Genomic DNA, 22,710 nt, shown 5'->3' on the forward strand with positions numbered 1-22,710 from the left:
GGACATATTCCAAACACTATAAGGAAAATAAAATGATCTTTTCTACCTTTGTTGTCTGGTGACTTTGTTTTTCTGATTGTGCTGGCCCAGTATCCGATTCTGTTGCTATCTGTCCTCTTTAACTCCGTTTCCAGGGCTTCCTTTCCATTTATTTGTTTACTTTCCGCCTTTCTTCTTCATTTCTTGTCCTACATCCGTAAGTAAAAGCTGGGTCCTCCGCAAACTTGACTGTCGAGTGGATCCAGCTTTTGCCTATTTTCTTCATCCATGTGCAGTTTTTCTACTCTCTTCCTTTTCCGTCATCTCATCTCCTTCCTTCCTCACTCCTCCCTCCCCCTCCATGTCCAGCAACCCTCCTCTCCCCTCCCCTCCATCCACCCATGTCCAGCAACTCTCCTCTCCCCTGCCCTCTCCTCTCCTCTCCCCTTCATCCACCATGTGCAGCAACCCTCCTCTCCTCTCCCCTTCATCCACCATGTGCAGCAACCCTCCTCTCCCCTCCCCTCCATCCACCCATGTCCAGCAACCCTCCTCTCCCCTGCCCTCTCCTCTCCTTCCACCATGTGCAGCAACCCTCCTCTCCCCTTCCCTCCATCCACCCATGTCCAGCAACCCTCCTCTCTCCTGCTTCCACCATGTGCAGCAACCTTTCTCTCTCCTTCCCTCCATCCACCCATGTCCAGCAACCCTCCTCTCCCTTTCCCTCCATCCACCCATGTCCAGCAACCCTCCTCTCCCCTGCTTCCACCATGTGCGGCAACCCTCCTCTCCCCTTCCCTCCATCCACCCATGTCCAGCAACCCTCCTCTCCCCTTCCTTCCCTCCATCCACCCATGTCCAGCAACCCTCCTCTCCCCTTTCCTCCATCCACCCATGTCCAGCAACCCTCCTCTCCCCTTCTTCCACCATGTGCAGCAACCCTCCTCTCCTCTCCCATCTGCCCTCTTTTCCTTCCTGCCCCCCCCCAGCCGTACCTTTAAATATTATATTTTTGCTGGAGTCGCGGGCAGCGCCGGCATTGAAGGCATCAGCAGGTTCATCGCGGTTCCAGCAGCCTTCCCTCGCAAGTCGGATGATGGCTCCGCCCTCGTAGAAACAGGAAATACGTCAGAAGAGGGTGGAGCCATCATCCGACTTGCGAGGGAAGGCTGCTGGAACCGCGATGAGCCTGCTGATGCCTTCAATGCCAGCGCTGCCCACGACTCCAGCAAAAATATAATATTTAAAGGTACGGCGGGCGGGCGGCGGGCTGGGGAGGCTTAGAGGCATATTTTGAAAGCACTTAGCCTTCCAAAGTTCCATAGAAACCTATGGAACTTTGGAAGGCTAAGTGCTTTGAAAATATGCCTCTTAGCCTCCCCAAGTCTCTTATACAGGGCGCCTATGATTATGAGGGTAAAAGTCATTAAACAAGCAGTTTCCCTAGATTAACCTGGTACATTTTGTGATAAGCTGTCTTATTACTCAAATAATAATGGTGATTTTTTTTTTCATCATTTGAAATGTCAGTGTTATAGGTTAAGAAGAAGCTGTGACATATCACACATATACTTACATTTTTAAGGTAGGATTATTGGCCTGTGTTGCTGTCAGTAAAACATTTGCGCTACTGTTTTACTTCCAAGCACAGAAACTGCTCCAGTTTATAACATCTTTGCTAACACAGATACAGTTGAGCAAGGGTCTTGTAAACAAATTTCTGAAAAATTTTCACATTAGGGGCCCTGTTTACTAAGGCGTGTTAGCGTTTTTAATGCACTTACAATTAGCGCACGCGCTAACCGTGTATGCACCTACAGGAATAGTGTAAGCATATACACAGTTAACGCACATAAATTTTAAACACACGTTAAAAATGCTAACATGCCTATAACGTGGCTTAGTAAACAGGACCCTAGGCCTTTTATAAAGTTCTCTACTTCTATGCACTGCTATATGGCCTGACTAAATAAAATGTTGTGGAGGCCGTGTAGGTCAATTTTTAAAGGTAATGAATGGAAATACAACAAAACAAAATAAAAGTATAATTTTTTAAAATTGGACTAACAAAATATATTTAGTTCAATAAAAATAAATTAAAAAAAAAAAAAAAAGCTATCTTACAGTCCACAGTTAGGTCATGAATAGATTAAAAAAAAAATTTTTTTTATTCTTTCCAACCCAACAGAAGTTGGAAATAAGTTATGCATAAGGGGTTGAGAACCCCCACAAATTAAACAGAATGAGTTCAAACATGGCATGAGGAAAGAACTGGTGAAAAGACTGGGTTGGGAATTCTAGAGGAATAAACTCCCTTCAAAGGCACTTCCAGCTTCTGCAGCACAGATATGTTCAAATAATGAAAAACAGCAGTTAGGAATTTGATCCTTATAAACTACCTCTCCATGTTCGCAATCTCCCAATCACAGATACAACCAGAGCCAACACAGATATAAACACGAACAGGCTGATGGACTGGAAATAATTCCATGACACATGTGCTGTATGTTTTCCCACCAAGTGATTCCTGCTCTCCCCCACCCCCTCTGTATACACATAAATGCACAGCCAAACCCATACAGTGGGATTGGAAATGCACTGTAGACCCCCATATAATGCAGCTCTGTATAATGTGGGATTGCTTACAATGCAGCAAATGGCTACCCTGCCCCCTCCATTTTTTATTATATATTACACTATAGACCCTATATAAAGCAGATTCACATAATGCAATCAAATATCTTGGATCCCAATGTCAGTACTACATAAGGTCTACAGTGTAATTACCGTGTTTTCTCTATCACATTCTCCCACCCCATTGCTTTTCCTGTGAATCCTAGCGACTGAACTTTGTAGCTTTGTTAATGGCTGGTATGTATGGTAACATCCTGTAACTGAACTTGCAGTTTCCTGCTGGTTGCTATGTGTACGGTCTGATAGTACTGAAGAAGCTCAACAAATTGTTGCCTTGGGACAGTATCATCCTAAACTATAAAATCCAACCTCTGAAATCTATTGCAAGCAACATGTAACAACTAGATATCTGATCATGCTTAGTTCCTTTAAAAACATTTCCTTCAAACATATTCTATAAGCAGAGCTTATATTTAGGCGCAGTAAATAGAATAAGCTTAGTTAATATTCCAGTGCCTAAAACTACACACCTCCATTTACACCAATGAAAACATGGGAGTAAATCCTGGCACATAGATTTAGGTGCAGAAGGCCATATTCTATAATGCGCATACATTTTGTAACACCCGGATCCAAGATGGCGGTGAGGAGAGACGTACCTGGCGGTGCTCTGTTTCTCTGGGTGTTGCTGCTCGATCGGGCTCAGATTGAGTGGCATGGTAAAGAGGAGAGGCAAAATCCTCCAGCTTCCTCCTCTATACCTTCAACGAGGCCGGCAACTCTGGAGCATTTTCGAGTGCTGCCATTCCCTTGCTACCTCCTGCCTCTGCCTGAGGCGAGAGCCTCGGGTGGCAGTTTGAGCGGGGTGTCTGAGCCCTGTGGAATGTGCGGCTCTCCCATAACCAGGAAGTAGCCTCGCAGTTGGAGTGGAAACAGCTATGGTGACCCAGTCTGGGGAAAAATCTTGTTGTATCGGGGGGGGGGCTCCCACTGTGAGTATGGCTTCAACTTTGAGTTTGGAATATCAGCATGCTAACAAGATCCTTAGCGAAGGAACTGTTAGCTTTTTAACTCAAGTTGATACTCGCATTACTTCCAACTCGTCGGGTTTTGGCAAGACCAGCCATAGTGACATTGGAGTCACTTTGGGACACCATTGGTAATATGCAAACTTCCCTTCCGGACATTACAAGACAAAACACTAAGGGACCTTTTTTACAAAGGTGCAAAAGACTCTACGTGTGTGCATCAAATTGGCATTACCGCCCGGCTAGCACGTGCGCCTGGTGGTAATTCTGAGTTTGTCACGTGCCGAAACCTGCAGTAGAAAATAATTTTCTATTTTCTATTGCAGGTGTGTTCCTGGTGGTAATTGGCTGTTGGTGCATGCTGGACATTTATTGTGCAGTTAATGCGTGAGCCCTTACTGCTAAGTCAGTGGGTGGCATTAAGGGCTCAGGCCATGAATAGACTCACGCAGGTTTTCATTTCCTGGCCCAAAAAACAACCTCCTTTTTTCTAAACACAGTGGAGAAATGGTCCATTGTGCGTCCAATACATGCGCCCACACTACTGCAGGCCACTTTTTGGTGCACCTTTGTAAAAGGGTCCCTAAGGATTTAATTTCTATCTCCAGTGTAGTTTTGGTGCAGGCTCAGGCGGTGGATAATTAGCCCTTCTCAGATTTAAAATGTAGACAGTGGAAAGTCTGGAATGGCCTCAGTTAAGGAAAAGAATGTTGTTGCTAGATGTTTGGAATACTTGAGACTCTTGAACTTTACAAAGTCTCCTTTGTTACCTGCGTTGGAAATATGCCATCTGATTCTTTTCCACCTACCACCAGGGCTCAGTATATTCCAAGCCCTAGGATCTCCAATGGTTTGGCTGCTCAGCCTAGAGGTGAAGGGGACCTGAATTTAACAGATTTTTTGGAATCTTCCCTGGAGGTTATTACCCAGAGGACTACATTGATAGTGACTTTCGCTTTTGAACCTGACAGTAACACTGTATTAAAGCTTTCCTTTCGTTATTTGTAGTCTTTGTTTATGGGTTAAAAAATCAGGGTGTTTTCTGATTTGGCAAGAGGAACACAGGCAAGGCCCAAGACCTTCCTGGCCCTGTAGTCCAGGGTTCATGCCCTTGGCGCTAGTTATGTGTTACATTTTCCTTATAATTGTATAATATTGGTTGAGGGTAAACAATTTCAGTTTTTTTGAGTCCAAACAATTGGAAGAATTTTTGAATGCCAGAGAAAAAATTGCATGTTTAAATGTAGTTCCCATGTTCACTGTTAGAAGGTAGCAGAGGTAAACAGGTGAACATGGGAACTACATTTAAACATGTAATTTTTTCTCTGGTAAACATTTATTTTCTTTTTCCTTTTCTATTGGGTCCAATTACTTCTTATAGTGGACAAAGATTACAAATTTTTCTAAAAATATTGATTATTTGTATTTTTTTGAGTTTTCTTTTGTATCCTGGTATTGTGATGCTGTTTGGACATTGTATATCAGTTTTAAAAAAATAATTAAAAAAAATGTTTTTGGCACACCTACAAAACACCCATTTCCCCACCTATAACCACACCCCTTTTTACCTGTACAAATTAAAATTTAGGCGCACTGCATTACAGAATACACTTAGAGTTGTGCACGTAAATTCTAATTTTCACCAATTAGTGCTCATTATTGCTTAAGAGACATTAACAACGCTGATTGGCTTAAGCCAATTAACTTACACGCGTTACAGAATATGCGTGGCATGCTAGGCGCGCTATATAGAATCCGGGGAACAGTGCTATGAAAAAGTCTTTAACACCCCCTCCCCCCATTTCCCTTATTATTATGTCACATGTATGATTTCTGATCTTCAAACAAAATATAAAAACTGTACTGCACAAGGGAATCTGAACACAAAACACTGCTTTTAAATTATAACCATTTATTTAAAAGTCAAAGTTATCCGACACCCATATCACCCATGTGAAAAAAAAACTAACTGCCCTCTTTAATAACTGTTGCACCACCTTTAGCAGCAAAAATTGCAACCAAACAATTCCCATAATTTGATATTGGTCTTTCACATCACTGTTGAGAAAGCTTACCTCACTTTTCTGTGCAGAACTGCTTTAATTCAGACACATTCACAAGTTTTCATGCATGAACTGTTCATTTCAGGTCCTGCCACAGGATCTCTATTGCGTTCAAGTGACTTCGCCAGACCAAAAATTTTTTTTCCTCTTAGCCATTCAGATGTAGTCTTGCTTTTGCGTTGTGGATCATTGTCTTGGTGCACAGCCCAATTATGCTTCAGCTCACAGACAGATGACCAGACATTTTCCTTAAGAATTTTCTGGTACAGTGTAGAATTCATGGTTCCTTCAGTAAAAGCTAGTTTTCCAGGTCCTGAGGCTGCAAAGCATTCCCACACTATCATACTCCCTGTGAAAAGCTGTATTTGGTTTACACCAGACATAATGGGACCTTGTTGTCCAAAGTGGTCCACTTTTGACTCATCTGTCCATAGATGAGTGGTGTATAATTATGGTACAGCCACAGACCCCCCCACTGGAATGGTGGCGGGCCCAGTCATAGAGCTCAGGCTATTACAGACCTTGGCTGAGTCAGAAATCTGATGGCTGACATAACTGGGAGCTTACTGGAAAAGTATGGCCTAGTTTGTAGCCCGGACTGAGGCCTCAATAAGCTAAATTAGGAAAAGTTAGGTCAATAGATATGGAAACAAAATGGAGGATTTCAGCACAAAATGGAAGCTGTATCTGTTTGTGGTCAGCCATGGTGTGAGAAAGGAAAGGTGTAGCTGGATGCAGGGTCTTGCTTAAGATTTGTGGTCAAGTGAGCTAAAGACAAAACCATGTTAGCAAGATAGAAGCTACTCATTAGCATGAGCCAATCAGTGACAACCATGACATTAGCATAGATCCAATCAGGTATATCTACTGTCATATTATCCATATCCTGAGGCACCTATAAAAATCAGGGTATTTCCTGGTTTACGTTAGAGAGAAAAGGGTTGCCACTCTCTCTCTCTAAGGGAAACCAATGTGTCCAGCAGAATTGCCAAATTACCTAATTGCTTTCCCTTGTAAAACCTTTAATTGGTAAAAGAAATTATAAAAGATTAGGAACTAATTAACACCTGTTTGCAGCTGGATTATTATATTCCTATAATTAATTGATTGTACTTGCCTGTTGTCAATCACTGATTTGACTTGTATCTTGGCAAATAAACTCCTCATTCCAAATGATGATTTGTGGGCTTCACTTAATGATGAAAGGCTGTAAGTATAAATGCTTTTGCTGTATCAGGCTATCTTTCGCTGCATTGTATAACTTGTAATCTAAATCCAGTTTGTCATAAGGCTGGTATCTTTTCCTTAGACCTAACGTCTCTCTTAGTGGCAATTCCTTTTAGAACTTCACAACTCCTTGATTACCCCAGTACTAGTGCTATTTAGAGATGGAGTCAGATTTAAGGTCACTTCAGCCTTCTTGGGGGTCTCTGAACCCCTCAATTTACAACAGTGGAGGAGTGGCCTAGTGGTTAGGGTGGTGGACTTTGGTCCTGGGGAACTGAGTTTGATTCCCACTTCAGGCACAGGCGGCTCCTTGTGACTCTGGGCAAGTCACTTAACCCTCCATTGCCCCATGTAAGCCGCATTGAGCCTGCCATGAGTGGGAAGTGCGGGGTACAAATGTAACAAAACAAAAAAATTGATACCAAAAGGCTTGGGTATCATGCAGATGTGCTTCTGTAAATTTGAGACGAACAGTGATGTTATTCTTGGATAGCAGCAGCTTCCACCTTGTACTCTCCCATGAATCCCATTTCTGCCCGGTGTCTTTCTTATTGTGGAGTCATGTACTTAACTGAAGCTAGAGAGGCCTGCAGTTTTTTTGGATGTCCTTCTGGGATGTTTTGTGACTTCTTAGATGAGTTGTCGTTGTGCCCTTGGAGTCATTTCAGCAGGCCAACTGCTCCTGGGAAAATTCACTACAGTTCTGTTTTCTCTCCATTTGGAGTTAATGGCTCTCGTTGTGGTTTGGTAGAATCTCAGAGCTTTAGAAATAGCTTTGCAACCCTTTCAAGACTGATCTAGTTCAACAACTGTTTTTTCTCATCTCCTTTGTTCATAGTATAGTGTTTTTGTAGAGCATTTGTGGTGACTACTTCCCTCTCATGGCAAGGTTCAATACACAATGAGGTTTAGATTCAACAGAACTGGCTGCAACTAATTATCAACTAAATTTGGTCACTTGGTTCATTGAATAACTAAGGGGACGATTACTTTTTCATATGGGTGCTATAAAGTTTTGGATAACTTTGTTCCTTAAATAAATGAAGTTATAGTTTAAAAATTGTGTTGTGTGTTTACTCAGCTTCCCTTTGTCTAATAATGTGTTTAAAGATCAGAAACCATTCACTGTGACATATATGCAATAATAGGGGAAATCAGGAGGAAAGAGGGTAAAAAAAACTTTTTTACATCAGTGTAAGGGATTAAAATATCTGTCCATCTGGGAACAAAATAACTCTCCAACAAATTTGGCATGGAGGAAAATCTAGAAAAAGGACATCAAATTTGAAAATGGGCCAGATTAAAACTCACCATTCCAGAGAAATAATTCTAGTTTCTTCAACACAGAAAACATTGATACACTGAAACAGCAGTTAGGGAATTGCTTCTCTCAAGTTTTTTCACACATGCAGAGTGGGCTGGCTCTTTAATGTATATTTCATTTTCTTTGTTGTAAATTTTACTGTGAAACCTAATGACTAAACCATGTTTCTTGGTGTACTGCCAACTAGTGATGAAGACAGTTGAAGTACACAAATACCTGAATACTTGTTTCGGTAAAACAAAGGCATCCTGTGGTTAAACTAACATTCATCCTTTGAAATCTACTGACAATAATATCTAATGGTCTGATTTTTTACCACTGCTCATTTCACTTTTTTCAGTCTTTCTAAACCAAGACAATATTTTGGTGTTAATCCATTCAAATCTGCCCCACTCGTCCTCCAGCACAGAGACAACAAAGTTACAAAACACACAGCAGACATACAGGGGTAGGAAAGAATTCTATGAGCCATGCTTACCCCCCCCCCCCCCAAGTAAATAAACCATTTAAAACCCTTGCATTCCAGGCCCTGAATACAGTTTGGTATTGTGTCTTTGCTAACACAACTGAACATAAGCATTGCCATAATGGGACAGACCGAAGGTCCATCAAGCCCAGTATTCTGTTTCCAACAGTGGCCAATCCAGGTCACAAGTACCTGGCAAGATCCCAAATTGCTAACAGACGAACAAGGAAACTGCAAACAAATTTCTGAAAATTTTTCAGAATTAAGGTTTTCAGTTTTACACTGGATGATGCAGCTTTGCCCTAGTTCTTGTATGCTGTGTGTAGTGAAAAACTAAACCTGAACAAAACAAGAAAAAGATGCACTAGAAAAACATGTGCAGGACTCAAGACTGTACTGAGGATATCTTTCCATGTGAGGAAAGGAACTGTCCAAAGAAAACTTCTTCCTCCAGATAAAACAGAGCTGGAAGAAAGGAAACCGAGCTTCTCATTTTCCCCCCCAAACCCACCTCCCCGCTCCCCCCGTTTTCTATTTCTGTTGATGGCTCTCTCATTCTCCCTGTCTCCTCAGCTCGAAACCTTGGGGTCATCTTTGACTCTTCTCTCTCCTTCTCTGCTCATATCCAGCAGATCGCCAAGACCTGTCGTTTCTTTCTTTACAACATCCGTAAAATCCACCCCTTTCTTTCCGAGCACTCTACCAAAACCCTCATCCACACCCTTGTCACCTCTCGTTTAGACTACTGCAATCTGCTTCTTGCTGGCCTCCCACTTAGTCACCTCTCCCCTCTCCAGTCGGTTCAAAACTCTGCTGCCCGTCTTCCGCCAGGGTCGCTTTACTCATACTACCCCTCTCCTCAAGACCCTTCACTGGCTCCCTATCCGTTTTCGCATCCTGTTCAAACTTCTTCTACTAACCTATAAATGTACTCACTCTGCTGCTCCCCAGTATCTCTCCACACTCGTCCTTCCCTACACCCCTTCCCGTGCACTCCGCTCCATGGATAAATCCTTCTTATCTGTTCCCTTCTCCACTACTGCCAACTCCAGACTTCGCGCCTTCTGTCTCGCTGCACCCTACGCCTGGAATAAACTTCCTGAGCCCCTACGTTTTGCCCCATCCTTGGCCAACTTTAAATCTAGACTGAAAGCCCACCTCTTTAACATTGCTTTTGACTCGTAACCACTCGCCTCCACCTACCCTCCTCTCTTCCTTCCCGTTCACATGAATAGATTTGATTTGCTTACTTTATGTATTTCTTGTCTATTAGATTGTAAGCTCTTTGAGCAGGGACTGTCTTCTATGTTTGTGCAGCGCTGCGTACGCCTTGTAGCGCTATAGAAATGCTAAATAGTAGTAGTAGTAGTAGTAATGCTGCCATCACACTCCATCTGAGAATCAATTTTAATTCCTATAAAACATTTCTTTTCACAGATTAGGTACAAAATAGCAGTTGATTTACTTAATTCCAAGTACAGTTTCAGCTCTTGATGCAACAGTGAATCTTCAGTTTCAGCTGTGCAGGTCAGAAAGATGACGAGAGTAGCACCTAACATCCCCAGACCTTGTGCCCAACAGTCTCCACCTTTCTGTGTTACTGGCAGACTCCCTTCCATCACTGGAGTTTTGGAGGCTTGAAATGAATCCTACACCTTTCACTAAAAACCTGATGATAAAACCAAAAAAAGGAGAGTGTTTACATTTGGTACCTGAGCAATAAGCACTTTCACTCAGATATTCAGTATCTCCAAGGGAAAAAAATAATCGGATGCATCAAAACTTATGATGCCACATGGCGAGGTTAGTTTCAGAGGGGTAGCAAAGAAGCAGTGTACTGAGACTTGACTTTTGAAGAACAAGAGTCAATTTTGAGGCTCATTTTCAAAGCACATAGACTTACAAAGTCCATCCAATGAAACGGAATCTTGTCCTCAAAAGCTCATGCTTCACTCAAGTGGTATGTCTAATGTGCTACCAAGCCTGTCATTTTTTCATATTTTACAAAATATCTGCCATAGACAACAGTCTCACTACCTACACTTGTCTTTCCTGTTGTAGCTAAAATTTTGCTCTAATTTTACCCCACATTCTGGGGACAAGTTTTAGTAGCCAGTATAGCTGCAAAGCACATAGGTACTTTTTCAATATGTACTTTATAGCTAATTTTCAAAAGAAAAGTATAGCTTCCCTTTGAAAATTAGGTTAAGTATGTGCATGAAAAGTGTCTGTGCACTTCGCATCTGCTCTTAGTTGCAGGAGATGGCGGGGCATATATAAAATAATGCACACCATGTTGGAAAATGTGATGTATGCGTACTTTTATACTAATGATTCATATCTGCCCACAGGAACATCACTTTTTAATGTGGCTAAAACTACACATGCACTTTTTAGCAGTCCTGGGGGACAGTAATAATCAGACAGGTCAATTTACCCACATAAATGGCTTTGGCAATAAACGGAGTGCACTAGTAAAGAGAATGCCCGATACATGAGCCTTGTGCTGCAGTGCCACCAAGTGTTAATAGACATGTATAAAACACAATCTTTTTTCAACCAGTTGATTATAAATCAACAAAGAAGTTACAAGCAATATTTCCCTGGATTAACCTTGTGCATTTATGAAGAGCTTTTAACTAACTAAACTTCACTTCACTCATCAGGCCAATGCAAGGGCATTAACTCTCAAATGTTAGCCACAAATGTACAGTATTTAGTTCAATTCCATGCAACTTGTTAACCTTTTTCTACAAATATAAAGGCCCCTTTAACTAAGGCACGCTAGTGGATTTTGCATGCCCTAATGATTAGCACGCACTAAACGCTAAGACACCTAAAGGACTATTATGGGCATCTTAGCATTTAGCGCACACTAATTTCTAGCGCTCGCTAAATCTACTAAGTGCCTTAGTAAAAGAGGTCCTAAGAGAGCTAACATGATACCCTTTCCTTTATCCAGCTAGTGATAAAAATAAAGTTGTGTGTGAATAACAAAATAAGGCCCCAATGTTTCCAGTGCACCGTTTTCCTACCCCTTTCCAATTTTATAATGGTATTTTTTTTCTATGTTTCTATTACTCTTTATAAAACCTGAAGACCCAGAGTTCTTAGTTTTAACTTAAACTCCGTGTCAGACACCATCCAACAGTTTGACTAGTAGGAAGTAGTGCAACTTGGAAAAACTTTCATTCAGTCTTGGAACAGACTTAAGAGGTGTATTTTCAAATCACTTAGGCTTACGAAGTTACACAGTAACCTACAGAACTCTGTAACTCTAAGTGCTTTGAAAATGAGACCCATAGAGGGGCATAATCGAATGCGAACGCCTATCTCCATGGGCGTCTATGTCCGAAAATGGGTACGTGAAGAGGTGGGACAGACCGTATTTTCGAAAAAATGGACGTTTTTCAGCGATAATGGAAAGTAAAAACGCCCAGCTCAAAAACGTCCTAATCCGAGCCATTTGGTCGTGGGAGGGGCCACGATTCATAGTACACTTGCCCCCCTGACATGCCAGGACACCAACTGGGCACCCTAGAGGTCAGTGCGGTGGACTTCAGACAACGCTCCCACATGCATAGCTCCCTTACCATGGGTGCTGAGCACCCAACCCCCCTCCCCCAAAACCCACTACCCACAAATGTACAACACTACCATAGCTCTTAGGGGTGAAGGGGGCACCTACATGTGGGTACAGTGGGTTTTGGAGGCCTCCCATTTACCAGCACAAGTGTTACAGGTAGGGGGGATGGGCCTGGGTCCACCTGGCTGAAGTGAACTGCGGTACCCACTAAAAGTGCTCCAGGGACCTGCATACATGCAGGCCTCTAGGACTTGTTGCTGCTATATAACATTGGCACACCAGTTGACACCTGAAGACTAATCTCTCCGAAAACGTCCTTTATTGGAATAAGCATGCTTACTCACAGTTAACTGCAGATCAGAGGTTGTGCCCCACTGGCAAAGAGTCTCTCTGGTACTGAGATTAGCAGTAGGTCCGAGCTGGCAGAATGGTGTACAATGCCCTCTTTCAGCCACATTCAAGGTAAGAACTAAGTTCTGTAACGTGGCTAACACGTGAAAGGGATCTAAAACTGGCTTACAAAAATGGCCACTACCTCATGGACTACCGGAAACAAAACAGGGCACACTCTGACCCAGTAAGCAGAGGGAAAAGCACCATGGGAGTAGAGACTACCAACTACCAACATCGTAAGCATTTGCCACAAGCTAGTGGAATCACGGAGCCCAATACCCTACACCCACCACAATGCATTGCTGATGTGTCTCTGCAGTGCGCATAACAGAAAAGGTGTCGCACTCACCCAAGAGCCACATCAGAACCAGGGAAAGGCTGTCAGAGGATAGAACACATTCTGCTGTCATGGAGGTGGGTACGGCATTTGAGGCTGGCATAGAGGCTGGAAAAAAGTTTGTAAAGTGGGGGTTTTTTGGTGGGAGGGGGTTAGTGACCACTGGGGGAGTCCGGGGAGGTCATCCCCGATTCCCTCCAGTAGTCATCTGGTCAGTTGGGGCACTTTTTTGGGACCTGTTCGTGAAAAAAAAAAAAAAAAAAAGGGTCCAAAAAAAGTGACCCAAAATCGCGGTAAAAACGCCTTTTTTTTTTCGATCAGCTAAAGATGCCCATCTCTCCTCGGCCGATAACCATGCCCCAGTTCCGCCTTCACCATGCCTCCGACACGCCCCCGTCAACTTTACCCGTTTCCGCGACGGATTGCAGTTGGAAACGCCCAAAATCGGCTTTCGATTATACCGATTTGGGTGCCCACAGGAGAAAGACGCCCATCTCCCGATTTGGGTCACAATATAGGCATTTTTCTCTTTCGATTATAAGCAGGATAGTAACATAAAGATCACAAATTACACTCACCATAATGGCATCTATTTGGTCCACATGCATGATGTCACACTAACCATGCTTGAAACACCTATATTGAACTCCAATTGGAAGACAAATTACCAAGCAAACAATCCTAGTCTGATAAAAGTCATAACATTTTTTTGTTGGAAAACTAGACTTCAAAAGAAAAAAAAAAAAAGGATGAACAAATAAAAGCCTTATCACATTTTTTTGAAACTCTGAGTTAAACCTCAATGTTCAACTCTTTAAAAATGACTGAACTGAGGAAGTGACGTCACCAACTAAAATGGACGTCTGAGAGCGGAGCTCCCGCTACCCCGCAAGAAGTTTGATAATAAAATCGAGCGAGCAGCTGCAAACGAAGCTCAGTGGGTCTGGATACCCGCCCCCTCAATCGGCAATTTTGCTAAAATGAGTCAGAAAACGACGGGGGTGGATCTAGCTCGCTTTGCCTACCCGAGCGGAGACGGCGCTCCAAGATGGCGACGGCCCGCGGAGAGCAAGAGAAATGGGAGGAGAAGCACCAGCGCCGAAGCGAGGGATCGCCTGAGCGCCCTGTTTTGGAGGAGGCAGACGGAGAGATCGCTCCAGCGCTAAAAAACTGGCTGCAGGAAATCAGCTCAAACTTAAAAGCGCTACGAGCAGAAGTGGCCACGCTTGGAGCTGACCTTAGAGGTGAAATACGGGAGCTGGGGGCGCGTCTAGAGGAAACAGAGAACCAGGTGGAAGGCCACAGTGAAGCTGTGGGTCAGATGGAACAACAATTTACAGACCTGCACAAAGAACAGCAGCATCTATGGTCCAAAGTTGAGGATTTAGAAAATAGGGGCCGACGGAACAACCTGCGTTTTCGTGGACTGCCAGAGACGCCCATGTATCAAGACAGCATAGCGGTGATCCAAAAGATGGTGGCAGAGCTGATGGCAGCGAATAATACGGCTATTGAAGCAGAGGCAGTCCAAATAGAAAGGGCCCATAGAGCGCTGGGCCCGAGCCGCAATAACACATCAAAAGATATAATAGCCTGCTTCACGAGCTTTAAGTTCAAAGAACAAGTCCTAAAAGCAGCACGTCAAGTCACAGATTTTAAATGGGACTCATATAGAATCGAAATTTACCAAGACGTGGCAGCAGCGACGTTAAAGAGAAGAAATGAACTGAAACCTTTTACAAGAAGGCTGCGTGACCTAAACATACAATATAGATGGCGATATCCCTTTGCCTTGGCATTCTACAAGGATGGCAAGCTGCATCAAGTGAGATCGCTAGAGGAGGCCAGACTGACCTGCCTGGAAATGGAAGTGGAAGTGGACTTGGCTGCTCCCAGCGGGGATAAGAGAAATGCAACGCAATCTGCACCAACAAAATGGAAAAGAGTGGGAAAAGGCCCTCGGAGACTGCAGCGACAACAATCTGCTGCTAAAATCACATGAGACTGTTGGACGAGACGACCCAGAATCAATAGAAGGTGAAAAGCCGCTGGATGCCAGAGTAGCGGCTCGGGACCAAGACAAAAGACATGTTTAAGTACTGTTAGTTTGCTCATGTTACGTTAATTGCTGTTTAAGGGGTATGCGGTAAATGATTGGTGAGTCACTTTCTCTTTACTTGGGTGCCTGTCGATATTGAGAGACACCCAACTTGCAGAGGGGGGGGGGGGGGGGAAGGGTGGGAAGTGGGAGGGAGAGGGGAGAAGGGAGAGGAACGAAGACGACATAGTAAGAGAGGCGCATGGTGTGCATCAGGGTACAGATGAAGTGAAGAGGCGAGGAATGACAACTTGGGGTAATTATGGCTGATATAACATGGCTGTCATTAAATGTAAAGGGGCTAAACATTCCCAGAAAGCGACAATTGCTATTCAGGGAGCTTTGCCGCCTACAGGTGGATGTGGCTTTAATCCAGGAAACCCACCTTAAGCCCAGATATGAGAGACTCTGCACGCATAGACAATACCCTCATATATATTTTGCTTCTTCCAGTGCGAACACAAAAAGCAAAGGGGTTCTGATAGCACTTAGTAATTCCAAGCCCTGGGTGGTGCGGAAAGTAATACGGGACAAAGATGGGCGATACCTGATTGTGAACCTGCAACTAGCTGGAAAGGTTTACACGGTTTTAAACATTTATGGGCCCAATGCCAATCAGGAGCAATTTTTTCTAGAATTAGACCGACAAATCACACAACACATTGAGGGATCCCTATTAATAGGAGGAGACTTTAACATCACTTTGCACCCGCATTTAGATAATTCCACAATGGGAGTCACATATGGCCAACAGGGTAGACGCCAATTTAGAGAGCTACTCACAAGGTGGCAGTTAATAGATTTGTGGCGTAGGGATAACCCCTCAACACGCAGCTATACATTTTTCTCCTCAGTACATCACAGCTTTTCTCGAATAGACATGTGGCTGGGAGACGTAACGATATCGAGTATGGGGACCACATCCCAGATACTACCGCGTACATGGTCGGATCACTCCCCAGTGCTGTTGCGCTTTTCTAACGTGGGGGTGCCACTGAAAGAACGCATATGGTGCCTAGATGACACATTATTAATGAGCCCAGATAATCTACTCTCAATTGAACAATATATTAAAGAGTATCTCACCCATAATGACAATGGGGAGATATCCCCGGCTACACTCTGGGAGGGGCTTAAGGCAGTGCTGCGAGGCCAACTGATAGCGTTGCGCTCACATTGCTGGAAAAAGAGAGTTGCGGAGGAACAGAAATTGTGGGAGGAATTGCTGCGGGTGGAGGGGGAAGTGCAGCAGAGGGGTGCACAGCCCGGTTCAACATTGCTGAAACAGGCACAGGAGATAAGAAACCAGATCCTAGACCTGGAATTGGAATTGGCAGACTTGTCGGTACAACTGCAGAGGGTGGGTCAAACACATTTTGAATTTGGTAATAAGCCCAGTCGGTTATTAGCATATAAATTAAAGCAAAGAGCTGCTAGAAATGGAGTAGGAAGTTTAATTGATGAACAGGGTGAGCTCCACTCAGATTTGGAATCAGTAAAGTCCATTTTTAGATCCTTTTATCAACAACTGTACACCCCAGAGACGACCCCAAACCTAGAAAATATAACGGAGTTTTTAGCGGGAGTTGAGCTGCCACCTCTGTCTGAGGATGCTCAGCAAATGCTATCAAAGCCCATCACGCTAGAGGAGGTCCAATACACAATTAAAGCGCTGGCTCCCCACAAGACGCCGGGCCCCGATGGATATACAAATCGATTTTATAAAATCTTTGGAGGGTTGTTGGCCCCCATTTTGGTGAGGGTCTTCAACTCTATAGATACAACCACGGGGTTGCCGCCGACTTGGGATCTTGCTACGATAACTGTGATTCCCAAAGCAGGCAAGGACCCACAGAAATGTGGCTCATATAGGCCTATCTCCCTACTAGGGGTGGACTACAAAATATTTACTAAAACACTGGCAACCAGATTACAAAAGTATCTTCCGAAATTGGTTCATGAAGATCAGGCTGGGTTTGTAGAAGGTCGACAGACTTTTGACAATATCAGAAGAGCCATTTTTATGGTTCAGAATGCACAACTTCATAACAGCACCCTATGTATATTATCCCTGGACGCCGAAAAAGCGTTTGACAGGGTGAGCTGGCCCTTTTTATTTGAAGTATTAAGGCAGGTAGGCATTGGAGGGCGGTTTGGGTCCTGGCTACATACAATATACAAATCCCCAAAGGCGGCTGTGCGGGTTAATGGCCATCTTTCTCAAACATTCCAGCTGTATAGGGGCACCAGGCAGGGCTGCGCGCTATCCCCGCTATTATTTGCCCTAGTAATGGAACCGTTGGCTATTCAAATTAGAGCCCAAAGAGAGATCAGGGGCCCAAGATGGGGAGGAATAGAGACCAAAGTTCTCATGTTTGCTGATGATATATTACTCACACTAGTGGAACCCTTGGTCTCCTTCCCAAAAATAAATGAGATTATACAAAGATATGGGAAGGTGTCCGGGTTTAAAATTAATTTTGACAAATCTGAAGCATTGGAGGTGGGGATCCCTGGAGTACAGCTAACACAGCTCCAACAGCAATTTCAGTATAGGTGGGCGACCAAATACATTCGCTACTTAGGGGTCAATATTCCACGTAGAATAGAAGAAATTTTCAAATACAACTTCCCGGATAAGGTGCAAGATCTCTTTTTGGAGATGGAACGTTGGGAGGGCCTGACTCTGTCATGGATGGGAAGAATCAGTGCAATAAAAATGATAGTTCTCCCCAAACTTCTATATCTTTTCATGGCGCTGCCAATTGCTCTCCCAGAGGGCTTTCTGCGAAATTTGCAGAGGAAGGCATTTGCGTTCATCTGGAAGAAGAAACCTCCGAGAGTGCGGAGAGAGGTGTTATATCAATCGCATAGACGGGGCGGGATGGGGGTCCCCTCTTTTAAGACATATTATCAGGCGGCGCACTTAAAAATATTAGCCGCATGGCAGCAGAATCCGGTAAAGATAGGCATTAAAATGGAACAGAGATGGGTAGATCCCATACCCTTGAGAGCAGTGCCGTGGCTGCCGACACATCAATTAGACGAAATAATTAAGAGAAGCCCCCCAGTGTTGCAGTGGCCCCTTATGACCTGGAGAAAGATACGGAAACAGCACTTCCCAGAAAGGACATACTTTACACACATGTTCCTTAGATTCGCTCCGCAATTTGGGCCGGGTCAATTAGACGGGGCATACTTAGAATGGGAAGAGCGAGGCTTGTGTGAACTGGGACAAATGTGGGAACAGGGGGTAGTGGCCTCATACACAGAATTATGCCAAGAACATGGACTCTCCCCCCGGCAAGCTTTCCAATTCTACCAAGTTCGTGACTTTATAAAGAAGAGAGTGGCAGAAGAGCTTAGCCTAACGGAGACACTACTGGAACAAAGTCTGACAAAGGGGGGTAGTAAAGGGGGGATAACTAGAATCTATGGGGCCCTTCTAGCTAAGGATAACCCGATAGAACATTACACTACAAAATGGGAGACAGCAATGGGTTCCACCTATGACCCCTCTCAATGGGCGCAGGCCTTTCGATCACTACTAAGGGTATCAATCTCTAGTGCCATGATAGAAAACGGGCACAAGATGCTATATTGGTGGTACTACACCCCTCACCGGCTAGCCACAATGTATAAAAAGGGCTCTGGTAACTGTTGGAGGCAATGTGAGGTAAAAGGGGATATGTTTCACGTGTGGTGGGCCTGTAGACATGCTCAAAAGTTTTGGACCGAGGTGGTGGATTTCCTGTGTGAAGTGACGAATCAGATATATCCCATGGGGGTGGAAAGCTGTCTGCTTCACTTTAAACCTCCAGGGATTAAAAAAATCACGCACAGCTTAGCCACTCAGCTTTTTGTGGCAGGCAAATTGGTCATGGCTTCAGCTTGGAAGAAGCCCACGATTCCGGGGGTACACACAGTCCGGGAAAGATTGGATAGAATACAACTAATGTCAAAACTTACAGCCATGAGAAACGGTCGAATCATACATTACCATAAAATATGGGATCCATATATTAAATGGAAAGCAACTACTGTAATATAAGACTTGTTGCACACCCAATATGACAAGGGGTGGGAGGGTTTAAAAGGAGGGGGACATGGTTAATCTAAGCAGAGGTATATATCAGTTCAGTTGATGTATTTTGATGATGTTTGAAATCTATATGCTGTTTTTTGAAGCCATACATCTACAGAGCTAATGTATAGTTGTATACTGTGTTTCCAAATGTTAAAACTATAAATAAATATTTGAAAAAAAAAAAAAAATGACTGAACTAAGACAAAATAAAGTTTGAAGAAGACTTTTAAATTAATCATTCACTTATCTTACGCCAGAAGTCAGAATCCAAGTTCCAACACAATATCATTTGCAATTCGACTCTGCATTAGAGAACTTAATTTCCAACTTCATCTGCCTGCTTACCTATAGATGTCTTGAAGAAAAGAATATGGTGGCAGCATCTTATATATATTCTCACATGACTTAAATAATAGCAACACAGCAATTTGCAAACATTTAAAATCCTCTGATCAAACTAGAGACATCCATTTAAGCTCAGAATTCAGTCCACTGTCTGTAAAGATCTCTTCATAATTCAACTGGTGAAGATTATCTTCTCCATGCCTATCTTCACTCAAGTGGTCAATAATCTGCTAGCGAATATCTTCCACCTTGATGTTGTTTCTCCTAACTCTGAATGTTATCTATGCCATCTTAGGCCTCTTGTCATCTAGTATATGTGCAGCAGACATGTTATAGGTGACTTTGATTAAATTAGCACGAACAAGATTCATAAAGTGGTTTATAAGGGATAGGATGGGGTTGGGGGTGTGTATCAGTAGGCACATGTGGAGTGGAAGTGGGGAGAGGTGTTCAGGAAGGAGAAGTGGGGAGGGACTAAGAATATGATTGAATGGTTCAAGGTTTGGATTGGGGGGGGGGGGCTAAAAGCTAAGAGGTTGGTATTTCATTCATGCGGGTCCTTCACTGTAGTTTTTGTAACTTTCATTAATAAATCTAGTTGTACCGCAGATTACAACAATGAGGGTGGGGAGAAAAACAGTTAACAGTTGGATGATAGCACAATTGTCTTGTTCATACTCCTTTTAATCAGATAGTGGTATTTACCATTTCTGCATTTGTGCCTATTGTATGTTTGGTTTTGTTGAATCACCAATAAAAATATTGAAACATAAATTAACACGAACATCGGCTATGCACCGAGAATTGATCAGTGTCATTGATGACTCATTGGTTGGAGAAGCATCAAAGCGGATGATATTCACTGGTGGATTATTGATCGTGTGTGCAAAGACCAGTGTGGAGGAGACTGTCTTCATTAACTGAACTATCAAGAACTATTGTGGATTTTTAAACTAAGATCTTTACAGGCCAATGGACTGAATTCTGAGCTTGAATGGATGTCTATAGTTTGATTGGAGGATTTTAACTGTTTGCAAATTGCTGTGTTGTTATTGTTCATTTGAGTGTATATATACACATACAGAGAGAGAGAGAGCAAGAGTTATACACACATACAATACTGTCGTCATTTTTTTTTTTTCAGGTCTATCAGTGAAGTGGAAAGATAAAGTTTAAAACTTAAGTTCCCCAGGTCTGGGGTAAAGGGGGGTTAAGGAAGGGAATGGGAGAGGGTGGGGGGAGGATAGGTACATTCGATGGGGTAATAAATGTTGGCCTTAAATTCACAAATGCTGTATGTTAGTTAGCAATTGTTGTATATTTAGATTGAGGTTGGATGGACGTTATATGCAGAACCTGTATGACAATGTTTGTGTTACTGCAATGTCAATAAAAAACGTTTAAACATAAAAAACTTAAGTTCCCTGATGCAAAACCAAAATTGAAGTATGATACCATGTTGGAACTTGGATTCCGACTGCTGGAATAAGTGAATGATAAATGTAGTAAGATTCTTTAAAAATTACTGAAATAAGATTGAAGAAAGTTTGAAGAGCTGCACATTGGGGGTTTATACACTGTTTCCTCTAAGCTGAGTGGCAGTCCTCCAACTGCATTGCTGCCAGTGGGGGGTGCTACTTCAGTATTGTAACATAGTAAATGACGACAGATAAAGACTTGTACGGCCCATCCAGTCTGCCCAACAAGATAAACTCATTATACATGGTATGCGATACTTTATATGTATACCAGAGTTTGATTTGTCCTTGCCATTTTCAGGGCACAGAATGTAGAAGTCTGCCCAGCACTGTTCTTGTACTAAAAATTTCTGCGAGTTAATGTCGAAGCCCCTTAAAATTTATGTTCTAGCCCATCCATATCTATTAAGTCACGATCAGGGCACAGACCGTAGAAGTCTGCCCAGCACTGGTTTTGTTTTCAATCACTAGGCACAAGCAGATTCTCTGGAATCCTGCAGAACTTGCCTCTCCCTCTCTATTGGAAATGCGATAGTGAAACAGTGCCCCCCACTGGCATCACTGCAGTTGGAGGACTGCTGCTCAGCTTAGAGGGAACAATGGGTTTAACAGAGTTAAAAAAACTAAATTATATGAAAGGATGAATTGATGATAAATCCCAATGTGATAAGGCCTTAATTTATGTTTTGAGCCCTTTTTGTTTGAGGTCAATTTCCACAACAACAAAAAATGTTACAGTGGTTAACATCATTTGGACTAGGATTGTTTGCACACTAACATTGTCATAATTGTCCAATCAGACCCAAAACACATCATGTCCTCTCGTACAGAGTAAATTCACAAAATGATCCTTTAAGAGTAGTCTAACTTACAGGGAGGTTTATTTTAAGCTGCTGCCTGGGGAAACTGTTTCCTCCCACCTCTGCTTGTCCATTTAGCATTTGTCACTGTTATAGAACAAGAAGAATGATGTGTTTTAAACGGTTTCTTTTATCTCAATAGGATCCAAAACTGCTTTACAACTACAGTGATACAGCTACTTCAGAAGGTGTAAATGATGTTGCCTACATAGCAGTCCATGAAGGGCTATTACATAAGGTTTCCACATTACACTGAAGCACAGGGAAAATTGTCCAAAGTAGGCTGAAGCCATGGAAAATTGTAAGTGATGGATTTGATATCTGTGAGTTTTGTGAGTGCTCATTTTGTTAAAAATCAATGAGAAATGTGTTTTGATTACACAGGTTATCACTACCAGTGGGAACTGATTCATATAGGTATAAACTCCCTGATGCAGCTCAGCGAAATGCTGGCCAGTATCAGACTTTCCCCAATATCGCTTGGATTTCCTTGTGTGCGCACGCCTTTGAGAACTAAGAGGATATAAGGCTCCCTTTTTTCAATAATAAAATTTTGCAAACACTTTTCTATTAGTTTTGGTGTCATATCTGTAGAAAAAAGTACAAAAGGGGTGAGGTTTTTGAGAACAATGATTAAGCTGAAAAGCAGATATAAGTTCTCTGCCTGATATTGAGCCTGTGGTGTTGGAGCCGCTCACAACCTCAGATATTCAATGCCGGAGTATGTGCAGTTCCCAGCATTGAATATCTAGGTATCAGCGGTCACCTGGAAGTCAACCAAGCACCGGCCGATATTCAGACCAGT

At 43.0% G+C, this 22,710-nt stretch overlaps 1 protein-coding gene and 1 long non-coding RNA gene across 3 annotated transcripts in view; one reads left to right on the top strand and one right to left on the bottom strand.

The window, feature by feature from the left end:
* Positions 1-1,193: 1,193 nt before the first annotated feature.
* On the top strand, positions 1,194-22,429 carry LOC115471393. Its single transcript, XR_003942315.1, has 3 exons — positions 1,194-1,228; positions 22,048-22,206; positions 22,290-22,429. It is a non-coding gene; the product is annotated as an uncharacterized LOC115471393 (long non-coding RNA).
* Positions 10,117-22,710, bottom strand: part of CCDC58 (coiled-coil domain containing 58) — a 41,206-nt gene continuing 28,612 nt past the window's right edge. For both annotated transcript variants that reach the window (XM_030205097.1, XM_030205098.1), the window contains exon 5: positions 10,117-10,390. In XM_030205097.1, coding sequence (XP_030060957.1) covers positions 10,340-10,390 — 51 coding nt within the window. In that variant the 3' untranslated portion in view covers positions 10,117-10,339. The remainder of the gene's footprint in view (positions 10,391-22,710) is intronic.

The sequence above is a fragment of the Microcaecilia unicolor genome, chromosome 5 (assembly GCF_901765095.1).
Source record: "Microcaecilia unicolor chromosome 5, aMicUni1.1, whole genome shotgun sequence".
Lineage (NCBI taxonomy): Eukaryota > Metazoa > Chordata > Amphibia > Gymnophiona > Siphonopidae > Microcaecilia > Microcaecilia unicolor.